Source organism: Enhydra lutris, unplaced genomic scaffold (assembly GCF_002288905.1).
Source record: "Enhydra lutris kenyoni isolate GAN:26980312 unplaced genomic scaffold, ASM228890v2 scaffoldscaffold85, whole genome shotgun sequence".
Classification (NCBI taxonomy): domain Eukaryota; kingdom Metazoa; phylum Chordata; class Mammalia; order Carnivora; family Mustelidae; genus Enhydra; species Enhydra lutris.
Window position 1 is genome coordinate 327,949 of NW_019154169.1, and position 26,458 is coordinate 354,406.

The 26,458-nt window shown below is 34.9% G+C and overlaps 1 protein-coding gene across 1 annotated transcript in view; it reads left to right on the forward strand.

Annotated features, from left to right (window-relative positions):
- The window catches only part of LOC111161556 (URI1, prefoldin like chaperone), a 75,598-nt gene that overhangs the window by 33,583 nt on the left and 15,557 nt on the right, over nucleotides 1-26,458 (forward strand). Inside the window, exons 3-4 of the mRNA XM_022525297.1 lie at nucleotides 3,937-4,015; nucleotides 5,074-5,209. Coding sequence (XP_022381005.1) covers nucleotides 3,937-4,015; nucleotides 5,074-5,209 — 215 coding nt within the window. The remainder of the gene's footprint in view (nucleotides 1-3,936; nucleotides 4,016-5,073; nucleotides 5,210-26,458) is intronic.

A 26,458-nucleotide genomic window follows, 5' to 3' on the forward strand; every position in this document is an offset into this window, starting at 1 on the left:
TAAAGCCCATTTCTTTTTCCCTTTTTGATCACCACTTGGCGTTTCCTACTTTTTTGTTTAGGACATGAGGTAAAGGGAGAGAGAATGATAAGAAATAAAAAAAAAAAAAACAAACCCACAGGCCTAATGTCAACATTTCTGCCTATTCCAACTTTCTACTTTAAGTTGAAAAGTTAGCAAAGTCTTATTTCCAACAGTGATTTAAATTTTATTTCCCTTTTTTATTATTTAAAGGTGAAAATTGGAGACTTTGTTCTTGCCTCAAACCAGAGATATAGAACTTTTTTTCTTTACAGAGATTGTCAGTTGCATTTAAGAAAAGGATTAAAAATACAGTCTTGCTTTCATATTCCCCCATCTCCTTTTTAATATTCTATCATGAAAATCTTCAAACATTCAGAAAAGTTGAAAGAATTGTGCAGGTAAACCTTGACTGTATATCTGTCTTTATCTCAATTGTTAATCCATTTTTCCCTGAAGCATTTCAAAGTAAGTCATGGACATCAGTATACTTCACCTGTAAATACTTAAGCAAACACATTATTTTACTTGCTCTCATACTTTTAACAGCTTTATGAAAATAAGGTGTTTTCCATGGGATCTATCCTGATCTTCATCCTTAAGGTTAAGGCTAATTTGTAGTGTGCTTTGTCTATGTCCTTCTTTGCTGCTGCTTTTTAATACAAAAGGTGCTTCTCAGAAGGCATATAGCGTGTGATTAGCAAGATTCAAAAGAAGATTGTAAAAGTCTCTTGTATATGACTTACAGCGGTGCTTTAGTTCTCATTTTCTATAAGGAACGTTGCATGAAGATACCTGTTGCAAATTAAATCTTGTTTATTAGATCGCTTTTTAAAATTAAGAGTTGGTGCCTGAACTTAATCTCTAAAGATCAAGGACGATCAAGACCTCCAGACAAGGAGTTCTATATGTTATAAGTAAATAGACTGGAGTGGTTTATCCTAACTATATCTGAGTTTTATTTTCCATTTGAAAAAAAAAATAAGCAGTTGCCTCTTTTGACTACATATTTTAATATGACCAAAGTGTCTAAAAATTGTGTTTCTGAGTAGTACAACAGAAGAAACACAACTCTTCAAATTTTGGTGCGAATAAAGATCCCCTACTTACCTTCTGTAATACAGTAGTTCTTAGAATCATATTTGTATTTTCTGTTGCATAGGCTTTGTGATCTTTGACAGGATTATTTATTTAATCCCTGAATATTAGAGGGACTGTTTCAAGACAAATAGACAAATTCTTTGACCAAGGTGTTTGATCCTGCATATTTCCACTAGTGAAACCTTTGGGGAGAGAGTTTCTCAAGCTGTAATTTCTCCTAGAGACACTGCTTGTCTCATGCTTCCCTCCCTTCAAAAAGGACTTCTGGGTGGGCTGCACTTTAAATTATCTATCTTTCTTCTTTCTTTCCTTCGTTTGTATACTTTTAGAAAACTCAGAATTTAGAAATAGCAACTCTGATCTTAAATCATTCTCCAGTATGTCCACATTTTTGTTCTAGAGAAAATTAGTGATAAGTTTAAAACTGATCATACTTGATTTGGAATACTGACATTGATCTCTTGTATTACCTCTGGTTGAGTCTCCTTTTTTTTTTTTTTTTTTTTTTTTTTACGAAAGAGGTGTTTTGTTAGGGAAGTCTCCTTTTTCCAGGTGTAGTTTCCAAAATAAGACATACTGAATGCTAACTTTAATACTAGTTTTTTTTTTTTTAAAGATTTTATTTATTTATTTGAGAGAGAGAACGAGAGAGAGCATGAGAGAAGAAAGGTCAGCGGGAGAAGCAGACTCCCTGCTAAGCAGGGAGCCCGATGTGGGACTTGATTCTGGGACTCCAGGATCATGAACTGAGCGGAAGGCATTCGCTTAACTAATTGAGCCACCCAGGTGCCCCCTACTAGCTTTATAACAATCACAGGAACATTTAGGTATCTAAGCTGATGTATAGTCCTTGGGCATTTTCTGAATTACTTATCTAAAACATACAAACTGTTAGTGTTCCATAGATTTAATAATGAGTGTTTACTGTGTGCAGGCATTGCACCAAATCGGTTCTTTATGGACAGTATCCCATTTATTGCACATACCAACCCTATCTCCAAAAGCCCCCTAATGTAACATTTAACTATACTGTCTTTCAATAAGTTGTGCTCTTTTTATCAAATTGAATGCGTTTAACATAATGGAATCTTAACTTAGTGGTTAGTAGTCTTTCTTGAAAATTTTAGAATGGTGTTTTTTGATAGTCTGTGGAAACAGGGGTATCAGCTATTCAGTGTAGATGTACATTGCTAAACTCTTTATTTTTCTTTCTCTTGAACCTGTGAGTTAGGCATTATTTCAGTTTCACCACTGAAGATACTAAGATGGGGGTTAATTTGTGTATGTTAAGTGGTGGAGCTGTGATTCACCTTCTGGTCTGACTTCAAAGCCTTGCTCTTTCTGCTGTGCAGCTCTGTGCATGAAGTTTTTTAAACCAGTTTATTCTCATAAAAATGTATCCAGAAAGATGATATTTCTCCCTTAAGTAAATAGAATGAAGACACTTTATGTTTATCAAAAAGGATTTTGAGGGGACCTTTTACAAAAGTCCTTGAACACTAGGAAATGAAGTCTTGCTTCAAATAACACAGGCCAGAAGACCTAGGTTAAGTTCACTACTTGCATCTTTTATGATGGAGGACGTCTGATTTCTCTTAAATGCATGGTTTTTCCATCTTCCTTCTGCTTTCTTTTTTGAATGAGGATAAAGTTGATAAGTGACATTTACTGCAGGAATATTTGTAGGATAAATAACAGTATATTTGTGAAATTCCTTGATATTCTTAAGAGTAAATGAGATAATTTTTATTAATTATACTGCTCTTGCTTTAGGGGTGCTAAGGAGTAAACTGAACCTATTCCATGACATTTATAGCACAGCCATTTTTGTTATCTGGAGAACGATTATCTGTGTTGCAATTTATTCTAATTTCAGTTTGGCAATATCTACATGTTTTTTTAAATTACTTGCTGAATTGGTGAGTTTTGTTTTTGTTACTTTTTTTAAACTGACAACACCCTTTTGCTTTAAAAAAATTCCAGTGCATTGGTTTAGCCTGCAGCTTACACCCTAGCAAGAAATGCTTACGAAACCTAATTTTCAGAGGAGATTTGAAAACAAGCATCTGCATGAAGGACTACTCATTTCCAGCAGGTGTAAGAACTGAGTGCATAGTGTGGAAACATATGACCATCCCTGCTCCTACAGAATACCTTTTGGTTATTTGAAATTAATTTATTAGGTGGCTCTGTCTTGATACAACATGAAACAGGCTCCAAAGCCAAATCGAAATGCTTTTTTGTATTACCTCTACCTAATTTCTTCTAGCTCCTCGTTGGTTCTCTCTCACTGTAATCACATTAATATGAATAACTGTGGGGTTATTCCACATTTTTCAGCTTTAACTTTTCTAAGGACCGAACTGTCTCATCCAATTTTGTGTTCAAATTTTGTTTCCATGATTTCTGCTGTGCAGCCAGTGTTTATTCATCCACACGCTTTATTAAATCTAGTCTTCTTTCATCTTAAGTTCCTGTTTCCCTCTAAACATTAGGCCCTTCCTCAGTATCTCCTTTTAATTTCCAAATTTTATTTAGTTCAGATGATCTTCTATATTACAAAACACTAGTTCTCAAGATATGTGTTCTAATTCTAAAACCAAAGTCCTTGAAAGTCTTAAATTTTTGAAAAATGTATGGTTGAATAATGCCACTGCCAAACTTGGTAAACACAGGATTTTAAAATTAAAAAATACTTTAATATTTAAATTGCTAAAATTGGGTTTTTGATTAGTTTGTCTTTTGATATATAGTCTACTCAAGGAATTGTTAATTTGTGTATTCATTTAGTATTTGCTATTTTTTTGTCAACAGGAAGAAGGTAGATAATGACTATAATGCCCTGCAAGAAAGACTCAGTACCTTGCCTGATAAATTGTCATATAATATCATGGTATGTGTGGTGTGTTGCTTTTAAAGTAGTATGTTGTTTACATATTAACTGTGGAAAGTGATGGTTCTTTGTGTTATATATATATTGATTCACAAATTGCCAAGCTAATAGACAGTATCTGAAAACTACCATAGCAAGGAAAGTTTGTTTTGTTTTACTTTATAATAATCCACTAATTGTTGTAATAGTTGGTATTTGCTTTTTTTTTCAGATTTATATTAAGTTATCACATTATAGAGACACAAATGGCATAAATGTTAGCACAAAATTTGACAAATTTGGTATGCAAATTTACTGTGTTAGAAAACTGTAATTAAGACAGAAATATGGCACTTAGTCGTTTCCTGTTAGCCGGAGCAGGAATAGATCATAATGTATAATTCACAGAATTACACCCTAGAACATTGATTTTATATAAAAAGGTACTGCTAATTTTTGTCTGAATGATCTTCATATCGACATAGTGATCTATTCGGGAGCCCTGGATTAGATTCTTTCATTGCTTAAATATTTTCTTTCATAAGACTTTGTTCTTAATTACAGTAACTCAAATGTTTTGTAAATGTATTATTCTTTATTATACTAACCCAAATATTTTGTAAAATTTGTAGACTCATTTAAGCTATTTATTTGTTAATTCCAACTTTGTTAAAAAATGGCTATTTTATTGGAAATAATTTTGAGGTTTTTTTAATCAGAGATATTCTTTATTAACTTAATATTTCATTGCTAGTTTGCTTTCATTTAGATTTATGAATGAACACAAAGTATCAACATTCAGAGACAGTGCTAATTTCTCTGAAAGCTGTATGTAAATGTGCTGATTCTTCTTTTCCTGTTTTAACATTGACTTATTAACATGAAGCGATTTTCTATAGGTTTTCTTAGTGAAACGTTAATGTGAAATTTCTATGAAATTGACATTTTTTCTTAGTTGATAAAAAGGCCTCAACACAACTTTTAATGCTGTTTCTTAAAATGTATTTTTAATTTTTTGTCTTCTTCCTTCCTTATTCTTTCCTTCCCTCCCTCCCTCTCTTCCTTCCTTTCAATAATAGGTACCATTTGGCCCCTTTGCCTTCATGCCAGGAAAGCTTGTCCATACTAATGAAGTTACTGTTTTACTTGGGGACAATTGGTTTGCAAAGTGCTCAGCAAAGCAGGCTGTGGGCTTAGTCGAGCATCGGAAAGAACGTATGTACCAATTATAAATGATGTTATCTTTGCTGGATGTATTAGTTTAAAAAGTGCCAAGCTGTTACTAAAAGTACCATCCATGATAATATTAGTCCAGGCTATTTGTGGTTTGGTTGAATTGTAGGTAGTTTGATAGAACCAACATTTGAGAATGTAAGCTGGAGAATGGAACATCTGGGTTGGAAATATCACCCACATTAGCATGTTTTCAGAAATGACAGAGTGTAAAAGTCCTTAACATGTGGTTTTATAGATAGAAGTTGGGAAGACATCAGACTTGGGCTCATTTTATATTTTATAACTGGTTTGTTTAGGTGCTTTCATAGGCTTATTTTTGCTTTTAATACTTTTAGTACATAGAAGGAATTTACTTTTTATTTATTGAACTAAGAGTAATATCTATTTATAAAAGAGGAAACAGGTTTTAAACATGCCTTTTGGTTTAGAAGAAGTTGTATTTTCATCATAGAGAGAAGGCCAGGTGTGGAGAGATGCTACCCAAAAGAGTGCCCATTTGATTGAGGTAGTTCTTTAAGTTTGTTTATCTATGATATTGTTTGTTGGTGTAGATATATATCCACGTACACATTTTTAGTTGGATGGGCTTGGTTTCGGTTCTAGCTTAGTTACATTTTAAAATTAGGTTTATTTAATATCTGTGTTCTTACTTCTATAATAAAATACTTGAATTGGTAGTATAATATCACCCCTACCTGTTTTTTAATCTTGTAGTTAAATGTGCATTTGAAAATAAATTTTTGAGGATTCTTCTGTATAAATGAGGTCATAAAGATATAAAAACAGCTGAGTTTCTACAGCTGAAATTATTTCACTTATACATATGAGTGGGTACTAGTTAGAGAACTCATTTACTCAGTGAAATTGTGGGATCTATATTTGGACACTCTAATTGCAAATCAGCTCCTATAAGTTTATAATTGATAACATATTTGATCATTTGTGACACTAATCAGAATCTTATTGTTAGGCCTGTATATAATTTCTAGCAATGATAATTGTTTTGGCATTACTACACTAAAATGAGTCATGTACGTTAGAGGAAAAAGAATGAGCGTAATTCTTTCTTAAAGGCCTTTCTTAATCGGGAAAGCTTTCTTATTTACTGGGGTAGCTCTGCTGATATGAAATCAGTCCATCGTCTTAAAGTTTATTCACTCTGATTTTCATGTGGATATTTCAGCAAAGAAATCTTTAGAATCAGTTATGACATAATATAGTAATGGGAAAATACTTTTTTTTTTAAGATTTTATTTATTTATTTATTTGTCAGAGCGAGAGAGGGAGAGAGAGCGAGCACAGGCAGACAGAATGGCAGGCAGAGGCAGAGGGAGAAGCAGGCTCCCTGCCAAGCAAGGAGTCTGATGTGGGACTCGATCCCAGGACGCTGGGATCATGACCTGGGCCGAAGGCAGCTGCTCAACCAACTGAGCCACCCAGGCGTCCCTACTTTTTTTTTTTTTTTTTTAAGATGTATTTATTTTAGCATGCGCACATGCCTTCAGGTGCGAGAAGGGGAGGGACAAAGGTAGAGGGGAAAAAAGAATCTCAAGCAGACTCCCCACTGAGCATGGACTCCAAAACAAGGCTTGATCACACAACCCCGGCATCATGACCTGAACTGAAATCAAGAGTTGGTCATTCAACCAGCTGAACCACCCAGGCACCCTGGGAGAATACTTTTAATAGAATAGAAATAGAGCTCTTGAATAGAGAAGTATTTTTTGGTAGATCACTTTCCATTGTTAAAAATGATTTTGGGAAAGAACCAAACATGATGACTTTTGGGATCAGTGTTTATTTAAAATAATTTTTAGAATATGTACGTATGAATTATGTTTGAGAACCTATTATAAATTCTAAAAAGTTGTTTTATTCACACAGTTTTATACTAATTTTAATAACTAAAGGAATGTTTAGGTATATTGTTATATATTTAACATTTATTAAGAAAATTATTTCTCTTATGGAGCAAAAAAAATATAACAAGTTAAAGGCATACTCCTATCTCACTATTGACAGGGTAATTGGGAAAGATGGAAGGGAGGTTATTGCATGTTTAAAAAGTAGTCAAAATGAAGGACAAAATGGATTTAACACAAGTACAAAATGATTCCCAGAGGAGGTGTCTCTGAGGAAGCTGATTTTTTTTAAGAGTGCCCTATTCTTTGTGCTCACATCTTGTATTTTTGCCACTTAACATGAATATGACCAGCTTTTTAAAGTTTAAAAAAAATTTTTTAAGGTTATCAGAGTGAAATTGACTTTATTTGGTAACTGTTCCATGAGTTACAACACAAGTAAAGATTTGTTTAACCATTGCCAGTGTCAGAATATACAATAGGATATAGGATACAATAGTCAGGGCACAGGATTATACCGGAAACTCCCTCTCACATAGAATGTGGTCACACCCTGCCTCTGCCTGTAAGGCCTGACAATCACTAAACTGTCTCTATCACTATTGATTTCACCTTTTCCAGAATGTCATATAAATGGAGTCCTATACCACATAACCTTTTGAGACTGACTGCTTTCATTCACCATAATGCCTCATCTGAGTTGTTCTGTATATCAGAAGGTCATTCATTTTTACTGCTGAGTATTGTTCCATTATATGCACATACCCCAGTTTTTCTACTTATCCATTGGAGGACATTTGGTTTGCTTTCATTTTCTGAAGTTATGAACAGAGCTGCTATAAACCTTTATGTTTTTGTGTTACTCTAAATTTTCATCACTGTTGGGAAATACCTGCAAGTGGGATTGCTCGGTCATATGGTGAGTGCGTTTTCAGTTTTTAAGAAATTTCGAGCTATTTTCTAAAAACACTGTTGTTTCACATTCTCCCAATCCCAGCAGGGTGTGAGAGTCCTAGTAGCTTTGTATCCTTACTAGCATTTTAGTTTTAAAAATTTAAGTCATTTCAATAGATGTGTGGCAGTTTCAATTTGCCTTTTCCTCATGGCTAATGATGTTCAGCATTGATTCATGTACTTTCCTGCCATCTGTGTGTGTATCTGTCCTCTCTGATCTGTTGAAGTCTTTTGCCCATTTTTAAAAATTAGGTTGTATTTTTTCTTACTCTTGAGTTTTGAGAATTATTCATATATTCTGGATATAAGTCTTTCGTTAAGTGTGTGATTTGCAAATATCTTCTCCCAGTATGTTGCTTATTTTTTTATTCTCTCAACGTTGTATTTCCAGAACAAAAACTTTTAATTTTGAAGTCCAGTTTATTACTTTTTTGTTTTATGGATCATTTGTTTGGTGTGTCATATGCTTTGCCTACCCTCAGTTCGTGAAGATTTTCTCCTGTGTTTTCTTCTGTAAAATGTTTATTGAACATTTTGCACTTGGATCTGTGATCCATTTTAAGTTAATTTTTGTATAAGGTGTGAGGTTTAGTTCAGGGTGTTCAGTCTTTTTATGTATAGATGCCAGTTTTTCTCAAATCATTTGTTGGAAGTCCTTTCTCCATTCAGTTGCCTTTGCACTTTTGTAAAAAATGAATTGGTAATCAAAATCATGATGAAATAACATTTTATCCCTCCTATAATAACTATAATAAAATAGACAATAACTTGTATTGGTCAGGTTGTGGAAAATTGCAAGGCTCATATGTCGCTGGTGGGAATGTAAATTGGTATAGCCACTTTGGAAAACAGTTTGGAATTTTCCTTGAAGTTAAACATTGAGTTACCATCTAGCCATGTTCCACACCTAGATACTATTATACCCAAGGGAAAGTAAAAACATACGTCTGCACAGAAGCTTGTATGTGAATATTAGTATAATTTATAATAGCCAAAAAATGTAAACAACCCAAATGTCTATCATCTAGTGAATGGATAAATGTGAATGTTCGGCAAGAAAAAGAAATGATGATAAATGAAAAAAGCCAGCTACAAAAGACTGTATATGATTCCACTTGTATGAAATATTTAAAATAGGTAAGTATATGAAATGAAAAGTATATTAGTGGTTGCTTAGGGCTAGGGAAGGTACGGGGAAGAATGGAAAGTGACTTAATTTTTTTGAGAAGATTGTATTTGGACAGGATACAAAATTTAAAGGACTTTATTGAAAAATAAGTGTCCCTTTTTCTTTTATCATTCACTTGGCCAACTTGGAGGCATTATTATCAGTATCTTACCATTTTGTGTGTTAACATCTTGTAGACTTAGGCATTCTCATTATATACACAACCACTCAAAAGGTAGCACACTTTTTTTTTTAATCATTTTTTAAAATTTATTTTCAGCATAACAGCATTCATTGTTTTTGTACCACACCCAGTGCTCCATGCAATCTGTGCCCTCTCTAATACCTACCACCTGGTTCCCCCAACCTCCCACCCCCCACCTCTTCAAACCCTTCATATTGTTTTTCAGAGTCCATAGTCTCTCATTGTTCACCTCCCCTTCCAATTTCCCCCAACTCCCTTCTCCTAACTCCCCATGTCCTCATGCTATTTGTTATGCTCCACAAATAAGTGAAACCATATGATAATTGGCTCTCTCTGCTTGACTTATTTCACTCAGCATAATCTCTTCCAGTCCCATCCATGTTGCTACAAAAGTTGGGTATTCATCCTTTCTGATGGAGGCATAATACTCCATAGTGTATATGGACCACATCTTCCTTACCCATTCGTCCGTTGAAGGGCATCTTGGTTCTTTCCACAATTTGGCAACCGTGGCCATTGCTGCTATAAACATTGGGGTACAGATGGCCCTTCTTTTCACTACATCTGTATCTTTGGGGTAAATACCCAGTAGTGCAATTACAGGGTCATAGGGAAGTTCTATTTTTAATTTCTTGAGGAATCTCCACACTGTTCTCCAAAGAGGCTGCACCAACTTGCATTCCCACCAACAGTGTAAGAGGGTTCCCCTTTCTCCACATCCCCTCCAACACATGTTGTTTCCTGTCTTGCTAATTTTGGCCATTCTAACTAGTGTAAGGTGATATCTCAATGTGGTTTTAATTTGAATCTCCCTGATGGCTAGTGATGATGAACCTTTTTTCATGTGTCTGATAGCCATTTGTATGTCTTCATTGGAGAAGTGTCTGTTCATATCTTCTGCCCATTTTTTGATATGATTATCTGTTTTGTGTGTGTTGAGTTTGAGGAGTTCTGTATAGATCCTGGATATCAATCTTTTGTCTGTACTGTCATTTGCAAATATTTTCTCCCATTCCGTGGGTTGCCTCTTTGTTTTGTTGACTGTTTTTGATCTTGACGAAGTCCCAAAAATTTATTTTGGCTTTTGTTTCCTTTGCCTTTGGAGACCTCTCTTGAAAGAAGTTGCTGTGGCTGATATCGAAGAGATCACTGCCTATGTTCTCCTCTAGGATTCTGATGGATTCCTGTCTCACGTTGAGGTCTTTTATCCATTTTGAGTTTATCTTTGTGTATGGTGTAAGAGAATGGTCAAGTTTCATTCTTCTACATATAGCTGCCCAGTTTTCCCAGCACCATTTATTGAAGAGACTGTCTTTTTTCCACTGTATATTTTTCCTGTTTTGTCGAAGATTAACTGACCATAGAGTTGAGGGTCCATATCTGGGCTCTCTACTCTGTTCCACTGGTCTATGTGTCTGTTTTTATGCCAGTACCATGCTGTCTTGGTGATCACAGCTTTGTAGTAAAGCTTGAAATCAGGTAACGTGATGCCCCCAGTTTTATTTTTGTTTTTCAACATTTCCTTAGCAATTCGTGGTCTCTTCTGGTTCCCTACAAATTTTTGGATTATTTGCTCCAGCTCTTTGAAGAATACCGGTGGAATTTTGATTGGAATGGCATTAAAAGTATAGATTGCTCTATGCAGTATAGACATTTTAACAATGTTTATTCTTCCAATCCAAGAGCATGGAATGGTCTTCCATCTTTTTGTGTCTTCTTCAATTTCTTTCATGAGTGTTCTGTAGTTCCTCGAGTACAGATCCTTTACCTCTTTGGTTAGGTTTATTCCCAGGTATCTTATGGTTCTTGGTGCTATAGTAAATGGAATCAATTCTCTAATTTCCCTTTCTGTATTTTCATTGTTAGTATATAAGAAAGCCACTGATTTCTGTACATTGACTTTGTATCCTGCCACGTTACTGAATTGCTGTATGAGTTCTAGTAGTTTGGGGGTGGAGTCTTTTACGTTTTCCATATAAAGAATCATGTCATCTGCGAAGAGAGAGAGTTTGACTTCTTCATTGCCAATTTGGATACCTTTTATTTCTCTTTGTTGTCTGATTGCTGTTGCTAGGACTTCTAATACTATGTTGAACAAGAGTGCTGAGAGTGGGCATCCTTGTCGTGTTCCTGATCTCAATGGGAAGGCTGCAAGCTTTTTCCCATTGAGGATGATATTTGCTGTGGGTTTTTCATAGATATATTTGATGAAGTTCAGGAATGTTCCCTCTATCCCTATACTTTGAAGCGTTTTAATCAGGAACGGATGCTGGATTTTGTCAAATGCTTTTTCTGCATCAATTGAGAGGATCATGTGGTTCTTCTCTCTTCTCTTATTGATTTGTTCTATCACATTGATTGATTTGCGAATGTTGAACCATCCTTGTAGCCCAGGAATGAATCCCACCTGGTCATGGTGGATAATCTTTTTAATGTGCTGTTGGATCCTGTTTGCTAGGATCTTGTTGAGAATCTTAGCATCCATATTCATCAGTGATATTGGTCTGAAATTCTCCTTTTTGGTAGCGTCTTTGCCTGGTTTGGGGATCAGGGTAATGCTGGCTTCATAGAAAGAGTCTGGAAGTTTTCCTTCTGCTTCAATTTTTTGAAACAGCTTCAGGAGAATAGGTGTTATTTCTTCTTTGACAGTTTGGTAGCATTCCCCAGGGAATCCGTCAGGTCCTGGGCTCTTGTTTCCTGGGAGGGTTTTGATCACTGCTTCAATCTCGTTACTAGATATCGGTCTATTTAGGTTGTCGATTTCTTCCTGGTTCAATTTTGGGAGTTTATAGTTTTCCAGGAATGCATCCATTTAATCTAGGTTGCTTAGCTTATTGGCATATAACTGTTGATAATAACTTCTGAAGATTGTTTCTACTTCCTTGGTGTTAGTTGTGATCTCTCCCTTTTCATTCATAATTTTATGAATTTGGGCTTTCTCTCTTTTCTTTTGGATTAGTGTGGCCAATGGTTTATTGATCTTATTGATTCTTTCAAAAAACCAGCTTCTAGTTTCATTGATGAGTTCTACTGTATCTCTGGTTTCTACCTCATTGATCTCAGCTCTAATCTTGATTATTTCCCTTATTATGTGTGGAGTTGGTTTGATTTATTGTTGATTCTCCAGTTCTTTAAGGTTTAGAGACAGCTGCTGTGTTCTGGATTTTTCAGTTTTTTTGAGGGAGGCTTGGATGGCTATGTATTTACCCCTTAGGACCACCTTTGCTGTATCCCATAGGTTTTGGACTGAAGTGTCTTCATTCTCATTGGTTTCCATGAATTGTTTCAGTTCTTCTTTGATCTCCTGGTTGATCCAAGCATTCTTAAGCAAGGTGGTCTTCAGCTTCCAGGTGTTTGAGTTCATTCTGAACTTTTCCTTGTGATTGAGCTCCAGTTTCAAAGCATTATGATCTGAGAATATGCAGGCAATAATCTCAGTCTTTTGGTATCAGTTGAGTCCTGATTTGTGACCCAGTATGTAGTCTATTCTTGAGAAGGTTCCATGTGCACTTGAGAAGAATGAGTATTCTGTTGTTTTAGGGTGGAATGTTCTGTATATATCTATGAGATCCATCTGGTCCAATGTGTCATTCAATGCTCTTGTTTCTTCATTGATTTTCTGCTTCAATGATCAATTTCTGAGAGAGGCGTGTTAAGATCTCCTACTTTTAATGTATTCATATAAATATGACTCTTTATCTTGATTAACAGTTTTCTTATGTTATTGGCTGCTCCCATATTGGAGGCATAGATATTTATAATTGTTAGATCATCTTGGTGGATAGTCCCTTTAAGAATTATGTAGTGTCCTTCTGTATCTCTGACTACAGTCTTTAGTTTAAAATCCAATTTATCTGATATGAGAATTGCTACCCTAGCCTTCGTTTGAGGCCCATTGGCATGAAAGATGCTTCTCCATCCCTTCACTTTCAGTCTGGGTGTATCTTTAGGTTCAGAATGGGTCTCTTATAGACAACATATGGATGGGTCCTGTCGTTTTATCCAGTCTTTTTTTTTTGCATCTTTTTTGCATCTTTCCGTCTTCTTTTAATGGCTGCAGAGTGTTAGTTGGATATACTGTAATTTACTGTTTCTTTGGCAATAACCATCCTAAAGGTTTTGAATTCCAGTTCTTTAAGGACTTCAGGATGTTTGTTAAGTATTTTTCATGTGCTTATTGGCTATTTGTAGAAAAATTTTTGGAGAGAGGTCAGTTCAAGTCCTTTGCCCATTTTTAAATTGGATTGTCTTTGTCGTTGAGTTTTATGAATTCTTACATATTCTGGATATTAGTCCCTTATGATTTGCAAATATTTTCTCCATTCTATGGATTATCTTTTCACTATATTGATAATGTTCTTTGATGCATTAAAGATTTAAATTTTGATGAAGTACAGTTTGTTTTTTTTTCTTTTCTTGCTTGTACTTTTAGTGTATGTCCAAGAAATTGCCAACTCCAAAGTCATGAAGCTTTTCCCCTATGTTTTCTTCTAAGAATTTCAGTTTCAGCTTTCCTTTAGGTCTTTCATACATTTTGAGTTAATTTTTTTGTATATTGTGTAAAGTAAGGGTCCAACTTCATTCTTTTGCACGTGGCTATGCAATGTTTACCTGCGTTGAATGGTTTGACACTGTTATTGAAAATTGTGTGGGTATGTATGGGAAGATTTATTTCTGGATTCTGTACCTTGTTTTAAGATCTATATGTTTGTCTTAGTGATAGTATTATAGCATTTTGATTACCGTACCTTTATAGAAAGTTTTAAAATCAAGTAGTGTGAGATCTCCAACTTTGATCTTTTTCAAAATTGTTCGGCTGTTCAGGGTCTCTCAAGATTACATATGAATTTGGGGATGGATTTCTTCTATTTCAGCAAAAATGTTGGGATTTTGATAGGGATTGTGTCGAATTTGTAGATTGCTTTGGGTAAAATGGTATCTTAATGATATTATGCCCTCTAATCCATGAACACAAGATATCTTTCTGTTTACTTATGTCTTTAAATTATTTCAGCAACACAGTAAGTCTTGTGTCTTCTAGGCTAAACTTACTACTAATGGTATTGTGAATGGAAATTATTTTCTTAATTTTCTTTTCAGATTATTTATTGCTGGTGTATAGAAATGCAACTTATTTTTGAGTGCTTATTTTATATCCTGCAACTTTGCTGAATTTATTTTTTTAAGCTGCGTGTCTATGTGTGGGTAATATTTCAGGTTTTCTACATATAAGATCATATCATCTGCCAGTAGAGATAATTTTACTATTTCCCTTCCAATTTGGATGCTTTTTATTTTTTGTCCTTGCCTAATTGCTCTCATTATAACTACCCCCCGACCCCATGGACTCTTTTCTTTTTAATTTACATATTTATATTATTAACATATAACATATTCTTTGTTTCAGGGGCATAGGTCTGTGATTCATCAGTCTTAAACAATTTATAACGCTCACCATCGCACATACTATCCCCAGTGTCCACTATCCAGCAATCCCATCTTTTCACCACTCTCCCCGCCCCCCCCCCCAAATCGGGAACCCTCAGTTTGTTTCCTATGATTAAGAGTCTCTGTGGTTTGTCTCCATCTCTGGTTTTGTCTTGTTTCATTTTTTCACCTTCCTCTAAGATCATATGCCTTGTTTCTTAAGTTCCACATATCAGTTACATCAAATGACAGTTGTCTTTCTCTGATTGACTTATTTCACTTAGCATAATACCCTCTAGTTCTATCCACGTCATTGCAAACGTCAACATTTCACTTTTTGATGGCTGCATAATATTCCTCTGTGTATGTGTGTGTGTGTGTGTGTGTGTGTGTGTGTGTGTGCGCGCGCGCGCGCCAGCTTGCATTGCCACCAGCAATGTAGGAGGGTTCCCCCTTACTCTGCATCCACACCAGGATTTGTTAATTTCAGCTATTCTGATTGATGGGAGGTGGTATCTCGTCATGGTTTTGATTTGTATTTCCCTGGTGCCGTGTCATGTGGAGCACTTTTTCATTTGTCTCCTAGGCATTTGAATGTCTCCTTTAGAGAAATGTCTGTTCATATCTTCTGCCCACTTCTTCATTGGATTATTTATTCTTTGGGTGTTGAGTTTGATAAATTCTTCATAGATTTTGGGTACTAGCCCTTTATCTGATACGTCATTTGCTAACATCCTCTTCCATTCTGTCTGTTGTCTTTTGGTTTTATTGACTTTTCTTTGCTGTGCAAAAGCTTTGTATCTTGATGAAGTCCCAATAATTCATTTTTACCTTTGTTTCCCTTGGCTATGGCAATGTTTCTAGGAGAAGTTGCTGCAGCTGAGAGCAAAGAGGTTACTCCTTGTGTTCTCCTCAAGGATTTTGATGGATTCCTGTCTCACATTTAGGTCTTTCGTCCATTTTGAGTCTTTTTTTATGTATGGTGTAAGAATATGGTCCAGTTTCATTCTTCTGCATGTGGCTGTCCAATTTTCCCAACACCATTTGTTCAAGAGACTGTCTTTTTTCCATTGGATATTCTTTCCTGCTTTGTTGAAGATTAGTTGACTGTAGAGTTGAGGGTCCATTTCTGAGTTCTCTATTCTGTTCCATTGATCTATATGTCTGTTTTTGTGCCAGTACTATACTGTCTTGATTGTTACAGCTTTGTAATAGAACTTGAAGTTTGGAATTGTGAAGCCACCAGCTTTGGTTTCCTTCTTCAACATTCCCCTGGCTATTTGGGGTATACTCTGGTCTCATACAAATTTTAGGATTGTTTGTTGCATTTCTGTGAAAAAAGTTGATGGTATTTTGATAGAGATTGCATTGAATGTGTAGATTGCTCTAGGTAGCATAGACATTTTAACAATATTTGTTCTTCGAATCCATGAGCATGGAATGTTTTTCCATTTCTTTATGTCTTTCACGAGTGTTCTATAGTTTTCTGAGTACAGATCCTTTGCCTCTTCGGTTAGATTTATTCCTTAGGCATCTTATGGTTTTGGGTGCAATTGTAAATTAGATTGACTCTTTAATTTCTCTTTTTTCTGTCTCATTGTTGGTGTATAGAAATGTAACTGATTTCTGTGCATTGATTTTTTTTTAATTTTATTTTTTATAAACATATATTTTTATCCCCAGGGGTACAGGTCTGTGAATCGCCAGGTTTACACACTTCACAGCACTTACCATAGCACATACCCTCCCCATTGTCCATAACCCCACCCCCTCTCTTCCAACCCCCATCCCCCCATCAACCCTCAGTTTGTTTTGTGAGATTAAGAGTCACTTATGGTTTGTCTCCCTACCAATCCCATCTTGTTTCATTTACTCTTCCTGCCACAGTAATGTACTGAATTCCTGTATGAGTTTTAGCAGTTTTGGGATGGAGTCTTGGGTTTTTCACATAAAGTATCATGTCATCCACAAAGAGTGAGAGTTTGACTTCTTTGCTGATTTGGATGCTTTTTATTTCTTCTTGTTGTCTGTTGCTGAGGCTAGGATTTCTAGTACTATGTTGAACACCGGTGGTGATAGTGGACATCCCTGTCATGTTCCCGACCTTAGGGGAAAAGCTCTCAGTTTTTTCCCATTGAGAATGATACTTGCTGTGGGTTTTTCATAGACGGCTCTTATGATATTGAGGTAGGTGCCCTCCATCCCTACACTGTGAAGAGTTTTGATCAGGAAAGGATGCTGTACTTTGTCAAATGCTTTTTCTGCATCTACTGAGAGTATCATATGGTTCTTGTCCTTTCTTTTACTAATGTAGTGCATTCTGTTGATTGATTTGCAGATGTTGAACCAACCTTGTAGCCCAGGAATAAATCCCACTTGGTTGTGGTGAATAATCCTTTTAATGTACTGTTGGATCCTATTGGTTAGTATTTTGGTGAGAATTTTTGCATGCATGTTTATCAGGGATATTGTTCTGTAATTATCCTTTTTTTATGGGGTCTTTTTTTGGTTTGGGGATCAAGATAATCCTGGCCTCATAAAAGAGTTTGGAAATTTTTCTTCCATTTCTATTTTTTGGAACAGTTTCAGAAGAATAGATATTAATTCTTTTTTAAATGTTTGGTGGAATTCCCCTGGGAAGCTATCCGTTCCTGGGCTCTTGTGTGTTGGGACATTTTTGATTCCTCCTTCAAGTTTCTTGGTGGTTATGGGTCTGTTCAGATTTTCTGTTTCTTCCTGGTTTGTTTTGGTAGGTTATAGTGTCTAGGAATGCATCCATTTCTTCCTGATTGCCTAATTTGTTGGCATATGGTTGTTCATAATATGTTCTTATAATTATTTTTATTTCTTCTGTGTTGGTTATGATCTCTCCTTTTTCAGACATGATTTTATTAATTTGGGTCCTTTCTCTCTTCTTTTTGTAAGTCTGGCCAGGGGTTTATCAATCTTTCTAATTCTTTCAAAGAACCACCTCCTGGTTTTGTTGATCTGTTCTAGTATTCTTTTGGTTTCTATTTCATTGGTTTTTTCCTCTGATCTTTATAGTTTCTCTTCTCCTTCTGGGTTTAGGCTTTATTTGCTGTTCTTTCTTCAGCTCCTTTAGGTGTAGGGTTAGGTTTTGTATTTGAGACCTTTTTTGTTTCTTGAGAAAGGCTTGTATTGCTATATACTTTCCTCTTAGGAGGACCACCGTTGCTGCATCCCCAAAATTTTGAACAGTTGTGTTTTCATTTTCATTTGCTTCCATGAATTTTTTTAATCCTTAATTTCCTGGTTGACCCATTCATTCTTTAGTAGGATGCTTTTTAGCTTCCATGTATTTGAGTTCTTTCCAATTTTCCTCTTGTGATTGAGTTTTGGTTTCAAAGCATTGTGGTCTGAAAATATGCAGGTAATGATCACAGTCTTTCAGTACCAGTTGAGACCTGATTTGTGACCCATTGCTATAATTTCTATAACTATGTTGAATAGATAGGATAGTCAGCATCCTCATCTTGTTCCTGATCTTAGGGGGAACAACTTTCAGTCTTTCACCATTGGGTATGATGGCAATTTGGTTTTTTTATATGTGGCCTTTATCATATTTAGGAAGTTACCTTCTATTTCTAGTTCATTGAGTGTTTTGTATATTGAAATAGTGTTGGATTTTGTCAAAGGCTTTCTCTGCATCAGTTGAGTTTCATGTGTACAATGTAAAGGTTTTACTTATGTTGTGAAATGATTACCATAGTAAGTTTTAGTTAACATATGTCACCTCATATACATACAGTAAAAAGAAATGGACAAAAAAAGAAAAAAATATTTTCTCATTACTTGTAATGGCACCTCTTAGAATTTACTATCTTAGAACTTTCATTTATATCATACAGCAGTGGTAACTGTAGTAATCTACTATACATTACATTCCTAGTTTATTTATCTTATAACTGGATGTTTATACATTTGGACCACCTTCCTTACATTTCCTCGGTCCCCCATTTGCTAACATTTTGATGAGGATTTTTGCATGTATACTCATAAGGGATATTAGCCTATAGTTTTCTTTTAGTGTCTTTGTCTGGTTGGCCTCACGGAATGTGTTCCTTCCTCTTTAATATTTTGAAAGAGTTTGAGAATTGATGTCAGTTTTTTCTTGGATGTTTGGTAGATTTCATCCATGAAGCCATCTATTTCTGGGCTTTTCATTGTTGGGAAGTTTTTTGATTACTGATTCAGTATACTTACTTGTTACAGGTCTATTCAGTTTTTCTGTTTCTTCTTTGTATCATTTTAATAGTGCATTTGTTTCTAAGAATTTGTCTATCTTGGTCATCCATTTGATTGGCATTCAGTTTTTCATAGTATTCTCTTAGAATACTGTTTATTTCTATAAAATGAATAGAATTGTTTCCACATTTTTTTTCTGGTTTTAGTAATTTGAGCCCCCCCCACCGTCAGTCTAGGTAAAAACTTGTCAATTTTGTGGCTCTTTTCAAAAAACCAACTTCCAGGTTTTTTGTGGGTTTTTTTTTTGTATTGTTTTTCTATTCTCTGTTTATTTCCACTCTAATCTTAGTTCTTCTATCTGCTAGCTTTGAGTTTAGTTTGCTCTTTTTCAAGTTCCTTTTAAAGCATACAGTTATGATTTGAGATCTTTTTTAATGTAGGTGTTTACTGGTATAAATTGCTTTCTTAGTGTTTTCCCTGCATCCTGTATGTTTTGTTGTATTGTATTTTCCATTTTCATTGGTCTCAAGAATTTTCATTTTTCTTTTGTGATTTCTTCTTTAACCCATCATTAATTCAGTGTTATGTTAGAGTTCCATGTATTTGTGAATTTTTCACTTTTCCTTCTGTTACTGATTTCTAGTTTTCTAGTTTTATTTCATTGTGATTGGAAAAAATGCTTTGTATGGCTGCTGTGTATTCTTTTGGATAGAGTGTTCTGCACATATATGTCAGGTTCAATTGGTCTATAGTTTTGTTCAAATCTTCTATTATTGCTCTTATTTCTGGTTATTCAGTCCTTTGTTGTAGGTAGAGTGTTGACATCTCAAGTTTTTATTGGAGGACTGTCTATTTTTCTTTCAGATTCTGTCAATTTTTGCTTCATGTATTTGGTGATATGTTGTTAGGTGTGTATATGTTGTTAGGTGTGTGTTATGTTTTCTTGATAGATTGAAATTTTTATCGATATAAAGTATCCTTTGTCTTGTATAACTTTTTTGACTTAATGTCATATTTTGTCTCATTAGATACTCCCTCCAGTTCTCTTTTGGTTACTATTTGCAATGAATATCTTTTCCATCTTTTCACTTTCAGTCTGTTTTTATGTTGTAAGATTTAAAGTGTCTCTTATTGACCACATAAAGTTGGAACCTGGTTTTTTTGTTTCGTTTTAATTTTTTTTAATCCATTCTGCCAATCCATGCCTTCTGTAAGGTTTATTATAACTATTTATAGGGCAGGATTTACTTTTGCCATTTTTAAAATTTGTTTTCTCTATGTCTTAGAACTTTTGGTCTCAGTTCCTTCATTACTGCCTTCCTTTGTGTTTAGTTGATTTTTTTTTGTAGTAAAACATTCTGATTACCTTCTCATTTCCTGTATTAATATTTTATAGATATATTCTTTGTGGTTACCATGGATATTATATATAACATCCTAAGGTTAAAATAATGTGTTTTGAATGGATTCCAACTTAACTTCAGTCACGTGTAAAAGCTCTGTTTTTTGTACAGTTCTCTTTAAATTATTGATGTCACAAATTACGTCTTTATACGTTATATACCTATTAACATAGATTTGTAATTTTTTTATGCATTTCTCTTTATATCCTGTAGTAAATAAAAAGTAGAGTTGCAACCCCTAATGACAGTAATACTGGTTTTTATTTTCACCCATGTTTACCTTTAGTGGAAATTATTTTACCTTTACGTGGCCTTGAGTTAACATCTAGTGGCTGTTCATTTCAGTCTGAAGAATTCTCCTTAGCATTTCTTGTAGGGCAGGTATAATGATAAGTATCTCCTTCAGCTTTTATTTATCTGGAAATATCTTCATTTCTATCTCATTTTTGAAGGAACTATAATTGCTGGATATAGGATTCTCATTGGACAGTTTTTTTTTTCTCTCAGTTCTTTAAATGTTTCAACCCACTGCCTTCCAGCTTTTCAGATTTCTGCTGAGAAATCTGCTTATATTCTCAAGGATCCCTTATATGTGATAAACTGCTTTTCTCTTGCTGCTTTCAAGATTCTCTCTTTGTTTCTCAAAAGTGTGATTATGTATCTTGATGTGGGTAATTTGGGTTTACTCTCCTTATAGTTAGTTGAGCTTTTTGGATTTGTAGGGTCATGTTTTTTGTCAAATTCTAGAACTTTTTGGCTGTTATTTCTTCTGATAATCTCTTTGCCACATTCTTCCTTTTGAGACTCCCTTAATGTGTATATTGGTCTGTTTGGTAATATTCCATATGTCCTGTAGGCTTAATTCCCTTTTCTTCATTCTCTTCTCCTTCTGTTCCTTAGACTTGATAATTTCAATTCCTTTCTGTTCCTTAGACTTGATAGAAATTCCAATTTCTTTCTGTTCCTTAGACTTGATAATTTCAAATCAGGTTCACTGATTGTTTTTGTTTGCTTGCTCAAATATACTGTTGAATCCCTGTGATGGATTTTTCGATTCAGTTATTAAATTTTTCATTCTAGAATTTCTGTTTGATTCCTTTTTATAATTTCTATTTCTTGATATTTTCATTTTGCTATTCTCATTTGATAATCATATTCATGCATTATTTTCTTTATTTCCTTTAGTTCTTTTTGTGTTTCCCTTTAGCTCCTTGAACATATTGAAGGCAGTTGTGTTAAAGTCTTTGTTTAGTACACCTGATGCTTTGTTTCTTTTTTTTTCTTTTTTTTTAATTTAGATTTTTTTATTTGTTTGACAGAGAGAGAGAGATCACAAGTAGGCAGAGAGAGAGAGAGGGAAGCAGGCTCCCCACTGAGCAGAGAGCCCGATGCGGGGCTCGATCCCAGGACCCTGAGATCATGACCTGAGCCAAAGGCAGAGGCTTTAACCCACTGAGCCACCCAGGTGCCCCCTGATGCTTTGTTTCTTTAGGGACAATTTCTGGAGATTTATTTTGTTCTTTTGAGTGGGCTGTGTTTTCTTGTTTATTGTATGCCTTTTGATTTTTGGTGAAATTTTTAATTTTTGATGGGTATTTATGAAAACAGCAATCTTTCCTGGTCTTTGCAGATTGATGAAGATTTTGGAATAAGGTAGGTATGCTCTGAACTTTCTTTTCAACCCAAAGTGAAAGGTTATGGTCTTTACCGTGTTTTCTGGACATGTAATGTTTCTTGGGCCTGTGTGGGAATTTTCTTACTATCCTATATACATAGCTGCTTTTGAATGTTTTAATTTACAAAGATTCTCCCCTCTTCTCTTTGCAATCTCAGATTGTATGGTGTGTGGCTCTGCCCCAATCTCTTATGCCCAGTGTTTGCAGGTCTCTAGTCTCTCTGTAGCTTTCATGATCAGTGCCAGCTAATCTCCGCCTACTGAGGTTTGCTTTAAGTGAGACACATACCAGTTCTTTAGTCAGCCCCTAGACAGATTAGAATATTGCTGATAAGGTCCAGTCTGTTCTCTGTGGTTCAAGTAAAGGAATTGGGATCTGGGCTGCCACATTCCCCAGACCAAAACTGCTTCCCACTGGGGAAGTGATGGGGAAAACCAAGTAAAAATGCCTTGAAATTTACTGCTGTTTTGATTGTGACATTTTCCTGGTTGGGTGTTTGCTTGGTTGCTGTAGATCTTTGTTTTCCAGAACTCCTGTAGGTATTTTAGTTTTTGGTTGTTCTTGGATGTTTTTTGGTTGGGAGGGTGGGGAGGTAAGGGCTTAGAGCTTATTAGTCTATAATTTTACTCATTATTATTGTTTTAAGGGAAGATTTTATTTTCCTTTGAACATGGGACATTTTTGAGCATGCTTGTAGTGATGGTACTGAGTGATTAGTGGTTCAGGAGAAAGAAATGATAAAATATCCTGGATGTAATGGCATTAAAAACACAGAAAATGTAACTTTGGAAAGTGTCAATGAAAAAGAGAAAGAGGGCAAGATAGATGGAGAATATTTGAATTAGAGAAGTTAAATATTTAAATATTCAGAGGAAATCAAGTTTATTCAGAAGGGGGAGAGATTAGAAGATTAGAAGTATTTGTCTAATATGTGTGGTAGGAAATGTGATATGGCTATCAGGTGTTTTACGATTTATTTTATGAGGCAATACATGTGTTTCTGAGTTATCTTCAGTGGGACATACATATTTTAAGTGCATTGATATTTTGTTATGATTTACGATTTTGGTTTTTTAAGTTATGATTTGGTTTTATCTGTATAATACTGTATAAAATTTATATTTAAATATATATACTTATGATTTGGGTTTTATCTATATAAGGAATGTATATAGCTTGGGGCCCTGCATGGCTCAGTTGGTTAAGTGCCCAATTCTTGGTTTTGGCTCAGGTCATGAACCTTATGGGGTCATGAGATTGAGCCCCATGTCGGGCTCCGTCAGGCTCTGTGCTCACTGGGGAGTCTGCTTGAAGATTCTTTCTCTCTCTGTCTCTCCCCCACCCGCAGTCTGTCTGTCTCTCTCTGTGTCCTCTTCTTTCTAAGTAAATCTTTTAAAAAAATGTATGTAGCTTTAAAACATCATACATCTTCTTGAAACATAAAGAAAAAGTATTAGGATCTTGCTCGGCTCCCATTTCCCATTCCCCAGGGGTAATTACTTTCATTCTTTTGGCTAATCTTTTGTTCTTTTTATCCATATTTCCCAAGTTATTTGCATATTCTATTTTCTTGACCCCTTTTTCAGTTTTATGTAGTATTTGTTAGCTCCCTGTCTATAGTTAAAGACTAGCATTTAGATGCCGTTCATTCTGTCCTTGCTCCCCAAATCTTTTTAATACTATTTTAATTTTTGTTAAATCAGTGTTCATGCTTATATATAATCCCATTTCCATTCTTGTATATCTTTTCATTTGAAGTTAACTGCTTTTTACTTGTTGTGTAATGACATGTGCCTATCATTTATTCTCTCAAACGCTTTGATTTTATTATTAGAGACCTCTGTACTGGAGATCTTCATAGTCTTGCTTTGATTTGGACTACCTTCCATCTTGAAAAAAGGATGAAAAAAGCTGTCTTCTTGGTATTTTCTTTTGCCATTATACCACATTTTGTCTGCTATATATTCCCTGTTCCTTGGTTACCATGGCATCATCTTTCTGGTCTTACTCATTTTGTTGGGGTATATAGCCTTTAGTAATTTTCTAGGAGGGTGTGCAAGAGATATATTTTTTAAAATTTTGCATGTCTGAAAATATATTTTATATTCTTTCTGTAACCAGACTGTGATAATTCTGTTTAAACAAAATTTCCTCCAGATATTTGAAGATACTATCCTGTTATTTTCTAACTTGTGTATTGCTTTTGCAAAAGCTGATGCCATTCTTGTTTAGACTCTGTATGTAACTTGTTATGTTTTTGTTTTTAGAAGCTCTAGGTTTCTGTCTTTATTCCCCATGATCTGAAATGCCAGAGTGCTGTACCTTGTTGTGTATCTTTTTAAAATTTGTTTGGTGGGTTCTTCCAGTGTGGAGATGTATGTCCTGCAGTTTTGGAAAATTTTAATGTTATTGCTTTAGTAATTTCCTTCTCTTATTATTCATCTCTTTGTCTTATAAGTTGAAGTTATTTCTTTTTATCTTTGGAATCATGGATTTTAAAAAAATTCCTGTACATTTTAATTTCCAGGAGTTCCGTTTTTGTTTTGTTGTTATTTTTTGAATTTCCCTTTGGTATAGCATACTGTTCTTGTTTCATGAGTACAATACCGTTCTTTTAGGAATTTGATTGGAGTTTTTCTTTTAAAGTTTTCTTCATGTGTTACCTTTCTTTCCTCCAAGGTGCTTTTTATATTTTTTCCTCCCCTCCCCTTCCTTCCTTCCTTTCTTCCTTCCTCTTTGACATTAATTGTGAAGACTCTTCAAATATTTGGTGATCCTTGGCTAACCAGTTATACTTAAGAGGTTAAATACTGTTAAGAAGCTGTGTGTGTGGATTAAGTTTGATTATTAGGCTTTTATGTAGGGAGTTCAAGTGGCAAACTGATTTTGTTTCATTAAGGAATCTACAAAAATCAGCACTTTGGGGCTTAATCAGCATTCTATAAAAGAATTTTCCAGTCTTTATCTTAGTGTTTTGGGAATCAGGCTGGATGTTTCAGGACTGTTTTCAGTAAGACTTTTTTTATTCTCTCCTGTGTTCATCACCCCTCCCAGATTCCTTGCAAACCAATTTAGGCTGTAAATCCTTTGTTTTGTCAAGAAAGGGAGGAATTACTGTGGCTAGGCTTTGTGGGGTAGGGTTTGGAACCTAACCATTCTCTTCAGTCTTTGATTCAGATCTTTGTTTTAGCTCATGCTTTCATTCAGAAGTATTTCCAAGAGGATTCCTTCCAGGTCTGACAGCCCACATTGACTTGCTGCAGTTAGGGGTTCAGCTTCTTCTGTTGTACAAAATCAGTTATCACTTGTCCAGTTTCCAAAACTTGGTTGATGTTGCTTGTCATTTCTTTTCTCTCTTCCCATTATCTTTGTCTTTATGCCTTTGATAAAAATACTTAGTGTTGGTTTAATGAGGCATGGGGAAAAAGTAAATATGAAGTGCATGGATTCAATTTCTGTGTTAAAGCAGAAGTATAAACCTTGAAACTAGTTTAAGGAGAGATCTTGTACAGAGGTTTGTGCGCATTTCCACCAGGGGGCATGTCCTATTTTAAACCATTGAAAGAATACTCAAAAATTTCAGCACACAGAAGGTTGAGAATGGAGTGGTCACAAAGGATTCAGAAGAGAGTTGTCTTTATAGACTGGATCCTAGTTAGTACATATGAGTATATGGCTAGGTAAGAAGACTGTTTGCATGAATGATGTTTGTAACTTTCATTGAGGCTTTGTAAATTTTATTACATCCATAACTTTGTTCCTTTCAAATACATTTAATGCCACAAGCTAGAAACAAAATATTTCTAAATATTTGGTCTTACTTAGTGAATAGTGTATCATTTATCTCAGGTAAAAATGATTGTGCTCAAGTTTTTAAGGGCTTGTAGATTTTCCTTTCTAGTTTAAACATGGTCTTTAGAATTTGCACTTAGTGTGCTTTCAGTCTCCGTTTTCATAGCTGGTACAAAGAATCTCAGCCAGTTCTGGACAAATTATACTATAGATTCTGAATTAGTGAAGATTTTAAAATATTGGGTTATACTTGGTGCAGAAATAACATGCAGCCTGGTTCTGTCAGCAGAAAAAGTAATGACTATATTGAATTATTTACTTTTGAAATCCTATAAAATTTGATTTCTAATTTTTGTTTGAAAACAGTCTTTTGTTCTCCTTTCCTCCAAATTATTACTTTGTTTCTCAAATTTTAGTTGTTTTTATTTTTACTTTTTTGTATATGTGGAGTCACAAGTATCCCATTTTTTTTGAAAGTTTGTGTTAGTCACTTCACTTGTATGAAAGACTGATGTTACTACCTTGTTTTTCCTAA